Source organism: Branchiostoma belcheri, unplaced genomic scaffold, assembly GCF_001625305.1.
Source record: "Branchiostoma belcheri isolate BF01 breed outbred unplaced genomic scaffold, Haploidv18h27 scaffold105, whole genome shotgun sequence".
Taxonomy (NCBI): Eukaryota; Metazoa; Chordata; class Leptocardii; order Amphioxiformes; family Branchiostomatidae; genus Branchiostoma; species Branchiostoma belcheri.
Window position 1 is genome coordinate 593,516 of NW_017802436.1, and position 17,415 is coordinate 610,930.

General features: G+C 40.4%; 2 protein-coding genes across 29 annotated transcripts in view; both read left to right on the top strand.

The window, feature by feature from the left end:
- LOC109477421 (CUGBP Elav-like family member 2) overlaps window positions 1–14,150 on the top strand; it is a 77,893-nt gene extending 63,743 nt beyond the window's left edge. For 15 of the 28 annotated variants that reach the window (XM_019778758.1, XM_019778690.1, XM_019778731.1 and 12 more), the window contains 7 exons: window positions 99–143; window positions 1,684–1,917; window positions 3,439–3,477; window positions 4,767–4,850; window positions 5,448–5,591; window positions 6,143–6,286; window positions 8,683–14,150. In XM_019778758.1, the coding sequence (XP_019634317.1) occupies window positions 99–143; window positions 1,684–1,917; window positions 3,439–3,477; window positions 4,767–4,850; window positions 5,448–5,591; window positions 6,143–6,270 (674 nt within the window). In that variant the 3' untranslated portion in view covers window positions 6,271–6,286; window positions 8,683–14,150. The remainder of the gene's footprint in view (window positions 1–98; window positions 144–1,683; window positions 1,918–3,438; window positions 3,478–4,766; window positions 4,851–5,447; window positions 5,592–6,142; window positions 6,287–8,682) is intronic. The other 13 variants (XM_019778722.1, XM_019778860.1, XM_019778817.1 and 10 more) reach the window with 9 other exon arrangements.
- A 2,270-nt stretch (window positions 14,151–16,420) lies between these two features.
- Window positions 16,421–17,415, top strand: part of LOC109477266 (heparan-alpha-glucosaminide N-acetyltransferase-like) — a 7,826-nt gene continuing 6,831 nt past the window's right edge. The window contains exons 1-3 of the mRNA XM_019778355.1: window positions 16,421–16,435; window positions 16,829–16,959; window positions 17,206–17,354. Coding sequence (XP_019633914.1) covers window positions 16,421–16,435; window positions 16,829–16,959; window positions 17,206–17,354 — 295 coding nt within the window. The remainder of the gene's footprint in view (window positions 16,436–16,828; window positions 16,960–17,205; window positions 17,355–17,415) is intronic.

The following is a 17,415-nucleotide window of genomic DNA, read 5'->3' on the forward strand; positions in this document are numbered from 1 at the left end:
TCAGATGAAAAATGGTGTTACACAAAGATAAAGAAAATGAATCCAATAATTTCAATCAGACAAAAAGAACTGTTTTTTTATTGGACGTTTCTTCCCAGGTTCTTACAGTTCCTCGTCTTCCCCCTGGGATGGGTCAAACTTGGGTGAGTTGAACTCTAACAAAAACACAGCCTTTCTACACCTCACAATCCCAGTAAACTTCACTGTAAAGATGATGTTGAACACATGGTGCTTAAAGCCTTTGTCACGCATGAGGGCCTGCATGGGGGGGGGGATTAGGAATTTCGCAAAATTTTCTCCGATTATGAATTGTTAAAATCTCAGAAATGATTACAAACAGTTACTAGCTAATTTACTGATTATGAATTACAATGATTTGGGGTGACTGCCTACAGATGATGAAGACTAAAAAGGGCATGCAGGCCCTCACACATAGCTGACTATGGTTTCCCAACTTCCCCCTGACTTTGGTCGGTGGTTTAAATTTACTTGTAAAGTCCACTGATCCGTAACTCCTGCACTCTGCACTAAACTAAATAAGAGGTCTTTCCATACGTTTAAAGTTACTACTTTTATATATACACATGGTGTGCTAAGGAAATTGTTTTTAAAATCTTACACTGAATTCCAACACTTTACACTTATTTGTCCAAACTGATTGTGGTGTAATTTGGGAATAGAGTGTAGAGACTACAGATGGATTCACTTCCAATGTGAAATTTCCGTAGCCTGTGAACTCAATTTAATTAGTTTTGCTGGTTGTTAAAGAATGTTTGTTAAATCTTCCAAGCAATAAAATGGTCCATGTCGCAAAAATTGTTCTCGTCATGCTTTAAGCGCGGTAAATTTTGCTTTTTGTACTCGGTGAAGTTGTTGTTTTTTCTTCGATTTGGTGAAGAGTTGTGAAGGTCTGTCATGCTTTAAGCACAGTAAAATTGTCCTTTTTTGTCCTAAGAGTGAAGTTTTTTCTTTTCTTTGTTTTGGTGATAGTTCTGAAGGTCTGTGAAAGTCATGTTGTTTGTTATTATATGTGAGACAGCTGGGCAGGCAGGACTGAGTTTTACGAAGACATGGTCTAATTAGTACTCTGTTAATTAGAGTCTGACCTCGGGGCAGTTTAATTAGTGTGTCACTAATTAGAGTCGTCTGGCCTTTAAACAAGGATTAATTAATGGTGTTGGTAATGAAAGTTTTGTGTAACGCTACATGTAGTTTGATGAAAGTGACATTAGAGGTATTTGTGATGGCACAGTGTTAGGTAGGATTTGGCTGACAGTTTTTTGGGAAAGTCTGTCTCTGTATAGTTTTTATGGATCAAGACTTGTTGGATCTTTATTTAGAGTTGAATAGTCTTGGTTTGAGTCCTGTAGCCTAACAGATGAGTAATCCCCTATGACAACAATGGATCGGTCCATGTACAAACTAGTCAGTATTAAGGTTGGATGATTCCATTCTGAAATAGGTAGCTGAATGATATAGTTCGTCCTTTAGGTTTAGGGAAGTTTGGACTGCATAATTTTTGTAGTTTGCTAAGGGTGAACGAAAAGGAAATTTCTTTTCTCATCAGCTCCCCTTAGAAAGCAAATGGTTTGATCCATTACACCGCACACCCAATGGAACGTGGACGCTTCCATCGCGCAAACTGGGGTGGTTCTGACGCAGACTTTCTGTTATTGTTGCCAGGCGCAGGGGGCAACACAAACACGTCGGCGCTGTCTGGCCTCGGAGCGCTGGCGGGACTACAGGGGCTCGGGACGCCCAACAGCACCCTGGGACTGCAGGCGCTCACCGGCCTGTCCGGGATGGGCTCGCTGAACGGCACGCTGGGCGCAGCCACCGCGCTAACGGCCAGCGGAACCGCCGGTAATGGGGTGGATCCCTTGTCACAGGCTTACTCAGGAATACAGCAGTTCGCAGGTGATTTGGCAGGGGGAGCCGCTGTACTGCGCATGAGTGCAGGCATGGATGCATGGTGGAGCACGTCGGCAGAACGTACTGCGCCTGCGCGAAACCCCGATTTTTCACAGTTTTTGGTCAACGTTGCATCAGAATTTTGCCTGTTGCAGACAATATCTTTTCCGACACAACATTTGGAAACTACAGACAGGATATTAACCTTATATACGCGAATATGACCTTATATGAGACATTCTGGCGAAGTGCTTTGCACATTATGGGTTTCGCGCAGGTACAGTACGTTCTGCCAACATGCTGCATGATGAAGACATGAGGCTGGTTTGTTGGTTGGTGTGCTGAACTGTATGTGGATGTGCAAATTTGTCTGTTATGTCTTTGTCATGGACACTGTACAGTCATGTATGTTGTACCCAACCCGATTGTGTCTGCATCATGTTTTGTTTCTGTAATTGCAAATATGGATATGACACGAATCATAGAAACAGACATCAGTTTTCAGAAAACACTGACCATTTTATTTGTTTTATTTTATTGCACACTATTCTTTTAAAAAAATTCACTTATTTGCGACTTTAGAAATGTTATCATGACAAAAATGCAAGCATCGATATTGCCATAGCAACACATGACATGACATGACAAGTATATGGAATGATTGCCAGTGACATGGTACTACTAGTGATGTTAGCCTGACTTAGGTAAAACCACTGCTACAGTAAGAAAGGCTTGTCAATGATAGTGACTGCAAAATGCTCTACAATTGTAGAAAACTGTATGCACAAATTTGACAAAACTTGCTTATTTCCTTCGCTAATTGTTGCTAGCTGAAAAAGTACTGCCAGAAAGACAAAAAATCATAGCAACTGCACGTCTACATTGAGTGTTAAAAGGTACAAAAAAACTCTAATATTGCATCATGTATGTAGAATGGACTGATCTGTAAAAACGTTGATATTATTAAGCATGTTGGTCAACTTACCGCTAAACTGAAATTTGCAAAAAAGTTTTACAACTGAAGACACCTGCTAACTGTTGTTTAAAGGACCTGGACTTAGTTTTCTAAAGTGTGTGAAGATATAGTTGAAACTTGGAGATCCTTCAAAACCTTGAGAACAACTAGCAAATGTTTTGTTGAAATATATACTAAGAATATCTGGTTGTTTTTAGATTTTAATTTGTGAATTTTTTTCAGTAAATGTAGGACGAAAAGGGTTGAAGGGGCTAAGGCTAGTGCATACTGGAGTGTACTAACTACAAACAAGGAAAACAATTATAAAAAGTTGTTATATGTAGTTGAATCCACAGAAAAAAAAAGATTTCTATATTTTTCCCTTGAAATCATAGAGTGAGAGAGTTACATGTATGTGTGTACTGTGTTTGTCTGTGCCCCGTGTACATGTACATGTGTGTATGTGTATTTTCCACCAATGTTGACGCCATACCGTTGTCTGGTTTATGTTTACGTTGTTTCCATGGTAACCTGTTCCCATGGTAACCGCATGCCTTGTCTCATGGTTGTAGGCATGGAGCCAAGGCAAAGCAACGTAGGACAGAACTTAGGTAAACCCCGTGTGGTGTGGAGCTAACGGTGTGGCCTGCGCTAAAAATAACTCGCGTGTGGGGTGGGTTTTGGGTGGGGAACTTCTAGATCACAGTTTTGCTGAGCACTGCTTTGTATAATACAAGGAAGGCAAAGTTTTAAAAAAAGAAATTTAATTGTAACCTTTTTTTCCATTTGGCCCTTCAGGATCAAGGTTGAACTGTAGCATCTTTGAAGCTTTTTACCCATTTGGTATTTAATTCTATTTCCATTTCTGTACCAAACTTTGGCTCTCAGTTTTTCATTACACATTTGGACTTTCAAAACGTTCCTCGAATGGAGGTATTGTCCCAGGCTCTGTCTTATAAAGTATAAATAGCTTTGCCTTCTTTGATAACAGAATTTTCACTTCTGTACAGGTTTTGTGTTGCGTGCTGGTCTGATGTGGTGAAACAAATTTCTCTGATTTCCATTTCCACTAGACTAAACTGGCTGTAAAGAAAATAACTGTAGACTTAGACAAAATGTTTTCGCTTTTTTCCTTGTTTCCAAGTCTTCCAAAACAGTCTTTCCATAAAACTCTCTCTCTTGTTTAAAAGCTCTGAAATATCTGTAAAGTTGTTCAGTTTTGGCTGAACTGTTTTTGCTATTAGAGTCTTAATGAAAAACTACAAATGCAAAGAAACAGATTCAAATTTTGATTCCAAAGTCAAGTTTACCTCCTCTTCCTGTGTGCTTTTCTCTTATTTTGTATCTCTTTATGTACAGGTGGTTGCAGAATTGGTGGTTTTCACTGCTTTATTTCATAGTTCACTTTCCCAGTATTCTACCTCCAAAGAATTACTTCAAAGTACTTTGGATGTAGAATGCTCTTGGGGATATATCAATTTAGGCCATGCAAAGTTTTTTCCTTGGTTTTCAGATATTTAAAAGAAAAAACTTTACAAGAGTGCTTAGTCACTGAGAGGGCAACCCTGGCTAAAAAAAACAGCCTAAAGAAATTTGAAAAAACAAACAAAAAGCTGGGAGGAAAACATTATATGTTGACTCCCCAATACTCTGTGTACTAAGAAGATACAGAATTATTTTTCATGCCAATTTCAGCAATAATTTTTCAAAATTCTTTATCCGACACTCAAGAAATTAAAGAAATGTGGCCTTCTCGAGTTCCCGTATCTTGTTAAAAAATTCTTATTCGAGACCCAAGAAATTGAACAAGTATGGCCGTCCTCTATCTTGTTTTTTCCCCGATTTCTTACAAGTTTCTTGTTTTTTTTTCTCCTTTTTTTTGTGCGTGTTTTTTGTGCAGCTACATTCCCCAACGGGTACGGCACGGCGGGTCAGCTGGGCGCCACCGCCGCCGGCAAACAGAAGGAAGGTGAGCAGCAACAAGGTCTGGGTCATTCATGTTCCCGTGCACTCATGCATGTTCCAGGGCCGGCATGATGCTGCACACCCCTTTTTGCTACAGTAGAATAGTCCATAACTTCTAACCAATCTATGATAAACCACTCTTTAGGAATGTTCCATTAAGGAAAGAAGTAGGGGAGCAAGGGAAACACTAACTCTGGGATGGCTTTTAAAATTGGCATCAATTTAGATGGGTTACTAACTTGAGACTCGGTAGATTTGCTTGCTGGTTTGATCTAAAGTTTGGATAAGTATCGTTTTAGAACTAACAAAAGAACTCAACTTTTAATTTAGATTTGAAGTTTTTTTTTAATCAAAGAATCTTGCCATCTTGATTCCAATGACAACATCTTAGATATTTAAGCTTTATGAAGCTTCAAACAATTTTCTTCGTACATAAATCCTTAAACAAGACAATCCGTAGGGACAAGGCAGGAAAGATGAAATAAGTAAAATTCCAAGACATTTCTTAGTCTAGTGCTACATTTTTAGAGACTTGTTCCAAAAAACTACTTGAGTTTTTTAAGACATGTTCCAAGAAGCTCCTTGAATTTTCTGAGACGTCTTGACTCCTCCTCAGGTCCTGAGGGAGCGAACCTGTTCATCTACCACCTGCCGCAGGAGTTTGGAGACCAGGACCTGATGCAGACCTTCATGCCGTTCGGGAACGTCATCAGCGCCAAAGTCTTCATCGACAAACAGACCAACCTCAGCAAGTGTTTCGGTCAGTGCAGAATATGTGGATGTTTACAATGTTGTAATCAGGGCTCTAGCCAGCACCTAGCTCCCACACTCCCGGCATACAATTAGGATGGTACCCAGGCTAGCCAGCACCTGTTTTTCTGTCAATCATACTGAACTTTGCGGCATGTGACGTAAATATTTTAAAACCAATCTGTCAACTTTGATGGAAGATTGAAGGACAAGAATCTTGAGAATTAGTATATAAAAACATCCAAAGGACCAACAGCAACAACTCTGGAGCACATGATTTGCCTCTAAAAATGTGGGAAGTTGCATTTTTAAAGGCTTGAAAATCCAACTTTTGCCCCCAGATAAAAAAAAAATTTGGAGTGTAGGTCAGAAAGTTGCATACGGTAAACATCTCAAGGTTGATTTAAACTGTTCTAGAATATGGATCTACACATATTGTTTTGCTGTTTTTTCATCCCAAAACACTACCTGGAGGTTTGAAAGCTTTGTATTTTTGGTTGTTTTCCCACAAAACAATGCCCGGAAGTATGAAAACCTAGATTTTTGTCTGTTTTCCCTCAGGTTTTGTGAGCTATGACAATCCAGTGGCTGCCCAGGCTGCCATCCAGGCCATGAACGGGTTTCAGATCGGGATGAAGCGGTTGAAAGTGCAACTGAAGCGTCCTAAGGACGCAAACAAGCCGTACTAAAGGCCAGATACTTATGGTACGTATCCGGGGGTAAGGTGTAACACTCATGTACATGTCATTCTGTCCTGTGTCACAAGTTCTGGGCAAACTTGCAGCTGGGAAAAAAGTAATAATTTTGCGATTTTTGTATTCTTCTGTTACACATTCTCTCATTTATGTTAAAGATGATTATTATGATTTTACAAAAAGCTTTGTAATTACAAAATATCATCAATAGCTATCAGTGACTTTTGTCATTTCTGTTTTGTCATGTAGGAGCCTAAAAAGGGAAACTTGAAAGTTTATGGACTTAGAAACAAACTTACCAGCTGTTGGTTTGAACAGAGCTTGTTCTTTTGTGCCACTAAAGCCAGTATGACTAGCGTTTACCAAATCAATATTTAAAAAGTTTTGACATAATCTTAAAATGTAGGAAAAACTGTGATATTACCTTGTCTAGAAATTTCATGATTGAACGAAAGATTTTCTGAGGTTCAAAGAAGTGAAAGCAAAAAAGAGTTTACATATCTCGAGTGTTACAGATTTGATTATCAATGCTAAGATTTGGCAAAGAATTATGAAAATGCAGCATCTTAAAAATGTATTTGAAACTTGGGCCAAAAATTATTTGAATTTTTACGAGAGAAAGCTGGCTTTTCTAGCACGAGTCGTGACTTTGTTATTTAAGCGCTGCCTCAGAGAAGTGTTCTATTTGGGACTGGTCTGGGACCACAAGAGCCATGGAACAGCACACCTGATTGGTCATCTGGTGGTCACATGTGTCAGTCCTTGTTATTGGATGGCTGGGCTAGCCATGTGACTGGGATTCACCAATCAGGAGACAGACACCTGAAGTCTTCCACCAGCTTTGTTCTGTGTTGAGGATGTGAGGAAAAGTGATGATAAGACGGGAAAATGGTTCGCAACTTCTCACAAATTAAAAAAAAAAACACAATTTTCATGATTTTGTAAGTGGAAATTACCTTCTATTAAAGAAATTTAAATGTTTTCATTTTTTTATTACTGCTATTTGAAAAGCACTTCAGGAGCTATTTGTCTGAAGGTCGTTCATACCTGCATAGTGCTGTTTTCAAGGTCATTCAGCACCAGAGACAGTGTTGTCTTAAAGTCATTCAGCACCAAGGACAGAGGCAGTTAAAAATTCTGGGCATTCAATGTTGACCTTGACATCAAAAGAGCTGTGCTGTTTTGAAGGTCAATCAGCACCATGGACGGCAGGTACATGAAGGTCGTTGAAGGTTATTTGTAACCTGATCTGTAGAAGTTGCAAACCAGTTTCCCGGGTGACTATAGTAGTGATGGTAAGTAACCCGTGATGTTTCGCCCCCCTCCCGACGTGCCGCTACATTCACCTGTAGCCAACTCTCCTCCCTGTTTTTGCAACATTGTATCCCAACTGTATGTTGTTGGCAACATTGTGGCAAAGTGTCCTGTGTCCTGCTCCATCCCACCTTCTCCACTGTGGACTCTGGTTTCAGCTGTAGCAATGCCACGGCTGGGCTGGGTGGTCTGACAAGCCTTTGGTTTGAAGTCCTATGAAATCCTTAATAGATTTCAAAATCAATTCAGAAATTGCACGTTTTGAAGTTGAAGTTTTGAAGACAGAATTATCTTCAGATTAAAAGATTTAGTAAAATGAAAATGACAAAAGCCTACATCATTGTTCTAAATTGTTGAAATAGTGAGTAAGTCATGAAGACATTTTTCTGGGATCACCAAAACATAAAAAGTAGATCAGTTTGTTTGAAAACCCTTTCAGACCCTCAGCCCAGCGTTGGTGTGCCCCCAGTGCGCCCCCCTCCCCACCTCCATTCTGTCCCATTGCTACACTCTCCTGTGGCGCTGTCGTACTTTGCAACAATGTGTCAGTCCCGATTAACCGATATTTTTGCTTTACTTCCAACGAGTCAGCATACGTAGTCTTTTACTCCATTTTGTATCGGTCATGCTTTTGGTCTGATGCATTTTTTTATTTGTTGTTGTTGTTTCCGTTGCATTTTGGTAACAATTCCCATTGCCAGGACATATAATGTTGTTGTACATGTGGGTCGTCTGTCCATGGAATCGCAACAACCATGCTCGTCAAATTTGCGTCTCTTACATGTTTGTGGCTACTGCATTTTCTGTACAAACTGCTAGACCTTTACAAGGTCTCTTCAAAATAAAAAGCAGCAAAAATCTGAGAAAAAATAGTGAAAAAACAATTCACCACAGAAAACTTTCGTGTGTTTCTTTCTGTGAAATTTCTGCGACAGGAAAACGTTTCTTGTGTTTTCCGGTCGCACCAACACGCCCACATGTACTCTTCAGTACACTTTCTGTTTGCTGTAAAAGGATGTAAGATGTTTCAAACGACGCTTGTACTGTTTTTTCTCATTAACACGATCCTTCTCCATCTTTGGTTTTTCCTAGATTGCCTGTCACGTTGCGTATTGAGTGTGGGTCCGTCTCTGACACGTGCTGTAACCGTGGTTACCGTGTTCTCTGCTTCCCACGTGCCCGTACGTATCGTTCACACTCGTGTCACTCGCTCGTTTGCGTCCGTTATACGCGCATGCTCCTCTCTGAGCGAGCATGCACCCAAGCATTTGGTTTCCATGGCTGCCATTTTCACAACCTGTGAACTGTAGAACTGTTACCTCCCTTCAAAATGTACTCGCCTTGCACACCCCTTTGTTTGGAATGGACTGGTCCAGCATCAGATGTTGTTGCCAAAAAAAATTAAAGATTTTTCCTGTTGCCAAAGTTTTTCTGTGACAAGCAACATTCGCTACAGAAACTGAGGTCGGACTGTTCCATCTTTCATGGGGGTGGCAAGGGTGATCAGCATATTGGAAGGGATATACTTCTGTAGACACTTGTACTAGCATGCTGATACTGTGAACCTGCCCACCCCTGCTAGACAGTGGTATGTGCCATTCTTCTCAATGTGTACAAAGAATTCTGTATGAAGTAATTTTGTAAAAGGTTCGTGCCACTTTTGTAGAGGGGTGTGTCTCTTTGCAGTGGAAGGTACAAACAGTTACAAGAATTTTTTTCCATTCTGTCAAAAAAGCACAGATGACTTAAAGAGAAGAGCAAAGATTTGAAAGATTAAAATATATTGATTGTTATTGACACCGTAAAGTTAATTTTATTGCTTTTTTATGGAAAAGCTGAAGAAAAAGCCAGTTTGAACAACTTCTGAAAGAAGTGACGTTAAGCCCAAAATGACTCTTGGGTATTTCTTTTGCCAACAAGAAGGCATTTTTGTTGAAATATTTTGGATCTCCAGTTTCCTGTAACATAAACTTTAACAGGTTTCTGAGGAAAAAGTTAAACAGAAAAGGAATTTTTGGCAAATGTAAACTCCACAGTAAAGTGACCTTCACCCCTAGAAATCGCCATGGTACATTCCACAGCGTTGTCCCCTGCTATCCACTGGGTGGAGAGGGGGATGTGCCATTCTGTGAGCAGGGGTGTGCAGGTTGCAGGAAAATGCCATGATAATGTCTGTAAAAGCTACTTGTTAAGTGTGTAGTGTCAGAGAGTACCTTAGTGACTTGGGCTCCGTGTGTCAGTGTGACTTTAAAATGCTGCACTTGTACGAAACTTCAGAATTCTCGGCCGAAAGCCTGCTCCGTGGCTTCTTGTCTTCTCATTTCGTTTGGAACTTAAAATATACCAGTCTGCCTGTCATGTTGAATTGAAAAAGAGAAACAAGTTCTGTGTTAAACAAAGAAGTGCCCGTTTGAGCATGGATGAAGAAAAATGTTCTTGGTTTCGTGCTTTTGATTTGTTGAGTGTTGCCACTGGACGTGTAGTGGCCACAATTCTACGTGTTGAGACTAGTGGGCCTTCAGGGAGAAATAGATTAAAACTGGTCTCTGTGTAAAAAAAAAACAGTGTTTGTGACGAGTACTCAGAGATTTGATGTTTATATTGTCCCTCTGTACTTACGTTAGAGGAAAGCAGGCTGACCAAAATTTGTTGATCGTTTGAAGAGAGTTTGTTCGTAAAGAAAAGAAGGCCAAAATGTTGATATATTACGAAGTGCCATGATGTGGAAATAAAGAGCTATATTTCGACAAAGGAGATTTTTGTTCAGTCCAGTGTTCTGTTTAGAAGAAAAGAGAGGAAATTTGTGTCTCATAAGAAGTAGAATTGTGCTGAGGAGTTTAGTTTTCCACGCTGGTGTGAATCTTGTGGTAGGCAGTCTGAACCATTATTCCGTTTTATTTATTGGCCTTGTAGACTGTTGGCCATGAGCGATGTTTGACTGTAAACGGTTTTGTTTCTGTTCCTTTCCGGAATGTTCCCATTTCAAGAGTGTTCCTACCATGTATCGTATGTTGTTGCCACCCCTCTTCAGTATTGCTACAATATTGCTACGCACCATTGCGATGTGTTGTATCGAATGACAGTCATCTCAGTCCCATGCTCTAGAAAGTGTGGCAATGTGAACCATAGCTGTGTAAAGTGAAGCAGTGTTTGCCATGTATCTACACTTCTCAATGTTGAAACGTTGTTATGATTGTACTTAAGAGTGCAACGAGCATTTTTGCTACAAGTTGTTGTTGATCCTTGCCACATGGTACGGTGGAATTCCCAATGGAGATTTTTGTTGTTCCTTTTGTTGAAACATATCTGATAATTTTGTGAGAGGAAGATGAGTTAAGGTACTGTGTACTTACTGAGATTGTAACCCTTTGGTCTAATCTGGTGCCAAAGGGAAAAGCCAAAGACATTAGTACAAATACGAGAGGGTTAATTAAGGTCAAGTTACTTAATCACATAATTTACTTAAATATTAACCTTCATTTATAGTGGTATTCCTTTCCATAGTTACGTAATGCTTACGTTCCTTGTCTTTGGTTTGGTGTGATGGTATCACAATGTGCCCAAATATGGAACTGATCATGTGATCATAATAGACCAATCAGCAACGATGACTGAAGGTTGTGACCATATTTGTAGTGGTCATGTGACTGGGAAGTTGTGTCTGATTGGTCGAGCCAGTAGAACATGTCCATATTTGGGCATGTTATATGAGACCACTTCAGCCTATCTGTACACAGGAGATGCAATAGGTGCCAAAAACTGTTGTGTTTTTTGTTCTGTTTGTTTACTTGTTTATCTGTTTTTGTTTGTGAGCGTTTTCACATCGTGGCATGATGTGTCGTTTCGCTAAATGACTGAAACCTCCTTTATCTTCTCTCTCACTCCCTCTCTCTGTTCCTGTTAGTTTTTGTAACGTTTTCCTTTTACTTGCATGAGATATATCATATATAATAATAGCAGAGTATATCTAGTACGAAATGGTTGCAATTTGTTTTTGGTGTGGCAAGTCCAAAGTGTTGGTACTTGAAAGTGATCGCAGTAAAGAAAGCACACAACGGTTTATTTATCGTATTATATGTAGAAAAGATCGTAAGTGAAATGTACATGCATGCGGAACTTTTTTTGTTTCATTTATTTGATCGTCGTTCCTGTGATGACTGAGTAAAACGTGCGAGTGGTTCTCACTTCTCATATGTGAAAAGTCTCTTCGATCCTCTCTCTTGCCTTGTTTCATTTTTTTTTTGTTTTTGCTGTTCTGCTTCGAGGTTGCATATTTAAGGAGGAAAGAGAGTTCTATCTCGCTGACTCTAGCATACGTCTGTAGAGCCTGTTTGTAACCCAGTCACGTTGTAACATCCACCCCGGTGTTGTTGCACTTATTAAAAATTTGTGTGCCGTCATCTCAACAAGTCTGTGTTTCCTGTGTGTCATTTGTGCGTCCACATTCGTGCTCCGAGTCGGGGCGGTCATGCCATTGTCTCCGTACCGTGCGTACAGACTCCCACCGAGCGCTACTCCGCCACGCCATCCCCTCACTTTAACCAGCCATGTTCACACACGCAAACACACACACGCTAATAATCGTGTCGCCATGGTAGCGTACATGTAGCTGTGCAGCCCCCTGCTGTCGTGTGGTGCGTTTAACGGTCGTTACTCGGTGTCCAACAAACTTAACCCAACATTTAACCGGACATTCTCTTACACAAGGTGGAGGAAATCGCACTTCTGTGAACTTAACTGCATCTTTAACATTGATAATACTACACAGGGTCTGTCAGAGATACGTGAAATATAAAATCAAATGTTTCTTCATCAAAGTATAACAGTCTGATGTGAAAATTAATTATACACATCATTGGCAAATTTTTTTTCAAACCAGTGGGTCAAAATGGGTAAAATTAAAGCAGTAATTCTTTCTTTTGGCTATGAACTGAAATTTGTTGCAATTTCTTACAAATTTGTGCATTAAGACCCTGAACACAAGTGCCAAAACATCTCTGTGAAACTTCTGTTTTCACGTCGTGCAAACGCAACTTCTGTGCCAAAACAACATCCCCTCCATTCACACAACCATCGCTTGCTGCTTTAGCCTCGAGTCTCGATGTAAAACATTGCTGTACGCTTCACTCGTCTGCAAACATTCACCGTTTCCTTGGGTCACAGGCAGAGTACCAGGGTTTATTCACACAAACTTTCCTTCTTTGTGAAGTGTTTAAAACTACACCAGTCCTGCATTCAGTATATATCAGAAGTTTAAAAATGTGAAAACCTGAAACTTTTGAAGCATTTTTGCTTGGAAATGTGAAATCTGTGTTGTTAAAAACTGAACAAGAAAAAATTTTCATGAAGTGAAGAACACTGCTTCGCAATGCTGCATGAGGATCTCAGCAGGCAAGCTATCACCTTTGACCTGTAACATTTGACCTTTACCACCTGACGACACCAATCCCATGATGCACTGGAGATGATCATGTGACCTCATCTGTCCGTGTTTCTTGTGTTTGTTCTGGCTTGACCATCTCTGCATTACCGTCTTCACGTGTTGCGTTTTTCCGTTTGTCGATTTGTGTTTCGTGATGTGTCACATATTTTTCTAATGCAGAGTATTTATAATATATATTTTATCAGATGGCGTAAAAAAAAACACACAAGGTTGAGAGAGAACTTAAGGAACGTTATAACGATCAGAGGTTGCTTAAGAAAGGAGAAAAGGGACCAGGTGATACCAATGTTTTCCTTAAACCGTCTTAAGTCCATACCAGCATTCCAAGACAATTTTCCAGCCTCCAGAAAAAAACAAGAAGCCATTTCAGGTTCGTAACTCGCCTCGGTTACGGCCACTATAATATTGTTGCCATTCCGTATCCATGACATTGATGAATCCATTGTTGCTCATTGGCTGGAACTTTGGCTTTGTTGTCGAGGTCAGAGGTCAGCATTGGTATCCATGGTAACGGAGTGACGTGTGAGAAAACAAGTGTACTTAAACTAGTGACCAAAACTTGTGGCTTGGGGGCACGACGTCGCTTTTCCTTGTTCAAGTGGAAACAAAACAGAAAAAAAACCACAAAAATGTTGTCCAGGAAGTTCTCACTGAGGTGCTACGATGTGGAAAATAGGACAGGCTTGGACACCCCTGTTTCTAGAGTGGACTGTTCCAACATGATTGACAGTTCGAACAGATGGAAAGGTGGAAGTTTTAGAAATGACAATCACTGTAAAAGAGATATTATCGTAGCTTGTAGGAAGTTTATGGCAGAGAATTGAATGAAGCCCCCTTGTTTTAAAGCTGGTGGCAGCCTGCATTGAAAATGCAGGGTATTTCACATACAAAAGAGGCCAACTTACCACCAACTTGTCCACCCCTTTTCGGGGGAAATGGAAAAGGCCCGGACGTACAATAGGAATGTGCCACTCTCAGAAATAGGGGTGTTTGAGCCTAGAAGCAGTGAAAATTGCCTAGCGCTGGGATTTGATGTTTCCCACTAGATGTTGAATGTTATAGTACTCTGCGGTCTAATTTGTACACAGAATTTGATTGTAGTTCTATTTTGAAATAAAGCTATTGCTGTGAATTCTTGTTCTTTATTTTTTTACCTGGTTTTCTTAATGTTGTACCTCTTATCTTAAGCATGAAATATTTAATTTGGTCAAACACAAGACACAAGAGTGAAATCATTTCTTTACACAAAGACGAAATCAGGCCAATTTCAAGATTGAAGTATCAGATTTACTTGCATTTGAGTTCAGAAATCCAAACAGTCATACATAGATACAACATACATAAAGGCATACAACTACAACACACATCACAACATGGTCTTAATTTTTCACAAATTTTGCACTACTACATTAGCCTGAGTGTCAGCCTTGTTAGCTTTCGTCCGCTACCCAAGGTCCGTTGGCGGGGAGCGGACCTTGGGTAGCGGACGAAAGCTAACAAGGCTGACACTCAGGCTACTACTACATGGTAGATGTTACAGATCGTTGGTGCCTGCGAGCCACACTTCAGCACATACATGTAGTGACAAACACACCACGATTCCCAAATAATAATCTCCAAGCAGATCATATGGTGGCAAGGCAGTGCCCATTGGCCAGAGGAGTGTCCATTAGCTACTAAAGGTGGCCATACAAACTCCTCTGGCTAATGGATACTGTCTTGCCACCGTATAGGATCTGCTTGGAAATTAATCCCACATATTCAAACACACAAAGGTACAAGGCTGCAGTTCCAGATCGTTTTGCTAGGCTATCTAAAAGCAACAAGACTTTACACTTTTCAGTCAGAGTAGTCTCTCTCGCATGGAAAACTAGTATCATATATGCATGCAAAATGCACAGAAATACGTCAAGTTTTGCCCTACTGCTCCATATTTTTTCAGAAAAAAATCCAAGAACCAACAAATCAAATTGGTGTGGCCTAAACACTGCAAAACCTCAGTCAAAACACTGTGACTCAGATCCTAACATCTGCTTGGGAGTTTGAGTGAAAGGTACACACACACAAGTAAACAACACAGGAAGATAAACTTTGGAGTTTGGCCGATCAGTCTTCTGCTGACTAGAAGCCACCTGTTCTACCCAGTCTCTGGTGCAGGCATGGCGTGTAACACTGGGCCCAGCATGGCTAGGTCACTTCTAGTATGGGTGGCTCTTCTACTTGCAATGCAAGGTAAGTTTTACTGATCAAAAACCTTGTAAATGTGACAAAGTTTAAACCTCCTTGGTATATAAATCTTTCAAAAAGCCAGTTATAGTTCACGAGTCAATAATTAAAAGTAAACGCAAATACATAGTCTACGTACATGTAAGTTTTAATTACTGTAGTTCAACGTAGTCAACAGTTTTAAGTTCTCTTCCGTGGATTTCCCTGTGTATAAAGTGCAAAAACTGTCACACATTTTAAGTTTCTTTAGGCAGTTTCTTTCATTTGATGAAGTTTCTTTGCACATAACAGGTGGCAAGCAAATTGATAATGTCTTATAACCATTGATTGTAGAAAACAGTGTGTAAGAAACTTTTGCTTGGTCATGATCCTAAAGATCCTAAAAACAGTATGTTCCAGAGACAACAAACTAATGAATAGAAAGCACATGTTAGGTAAATCTGACCCATAAACGATTAATAACGTTATATAAAGGTTTGGGTGTCACATGACGCTTCAATGAGCTGAAGATGTACAGTGAACTTTGAACCTAAGTAAAGGGAGGGAGGGGGGCGTATTGGAGGTAAATTCAAGCAGATGTCAGGATGGGGGACAAAACCTTGGGGTCGTGTGGTATAACAGTAGAGTTTTCAGCTCAGACCCAAGAGGTTCCGGGTTCGAATCCTGCCCAGATGTTACCGATCTTGTGCCCTTGGGAAAGGCACTTTTACACGACTTTCCTCACTTCACTCAGGTGTAAATGAGTACCTAGCTTCAGTTAGGGATGTCCCTCGGATAGGACGTTAAATGGAGGTCCCATGTTTGAGGAGAGCCACACCCAACGCACGTTAAAGAACCCACCGCACTTATAGAAAAGAGTAGGGGACCTTCCCGGTGTGAGTGGTTCAAACCTCACAGTCCGGTCTAACGCAGCTTGTACTCTTAGATGTACAAAACTGGTGTGTTACTCCTAAAGGCGGTTTACCAGTTATGAGAAACGAACAAAACATGTAATGTTTGGTGACATGATGACACAGGTGACCTCACAGGAGCGTCGCCCTTTGACCTGAAGATGGACAGGGCCCTGCTGACCGTGACCTCTGACCTGACCCACCCGGTAGAAGTGTGGACGGTGTCGGACGTGTGTTACCAGGTAACCGTGTGTCCAGCCAAATAGACTACATGACAGAGTACATAGTAAAACTAAAAGAAACACAAAGTATTACTAAGTAACTACAAATGTAACATTTGAAAAGCAACTTGTGCATAATGTATATATATGGTCAGACAGGAGTATAAATCCCTCCTGCTATAAAATTGCAACATTATGTAACCCAACACTAGTTGCCATGGTGAGAGACGCAACAAATCAGATCATTGGCAAGGTCAAAATAAAGTTAGTGTTTGGAGAAGAAGAAGAAGAGGAGGAAACTGAGCAAAAACAACATGTTTTCCTTTGGTAAACATGAATATTGCAAAATAACCAACATACTTAACATGAACTGAACTGAAGCAACATACAGTGTCATGCATACAGACTACACTACTAAAAGAAACACAAAATAACAAGAATTTATCCCTCCCCCGTAGTGCAACCTGAGTTTTACCGGTCTTGTCGTGACGCCGCACGGCAGCGGGAACCTGACAACCAACACCTCCTACCCCACCAACCTCACCTTCGTGTGGAACTATGGCAACGGGACAAACCAGTCCGTCTGTAGGTAGGGGCAGCCTCTACACTTTTTTAAAAAATAAACCTACACTTTTTTTGTAGAAAACTGTTTCTTTCTGGGTAACAACAAATAAAATAATTACACATTTCTTCAATATGTCTTTCATTTCAAAAATTGGTATCCATAGAAAATGGATAGTTATGGAAAATGCAGTTATCGATAAAAGTATACATAAATGCTCCTCTATACTTCTGCCTAATAGATATAATTTTGCATGAATATTTTTCTTTCCAGCCATCATTATCATTATGGTGAATATGGGCATTACCGCATGATGCTCGGGAAAATATGCAAGCTGAGCACTCTGACAGAACCAGTCAACAGCAACATCCGTGAGTTCTGTTTAAAGTTACTGATTCGGAAGAAAGGAGATGAGAAAAGGGGTGGGAAGGACAGGGAGAAACAGGGGGAGAGAGGGAGGGAGGGAGGGAGGGAGAGGGAGAG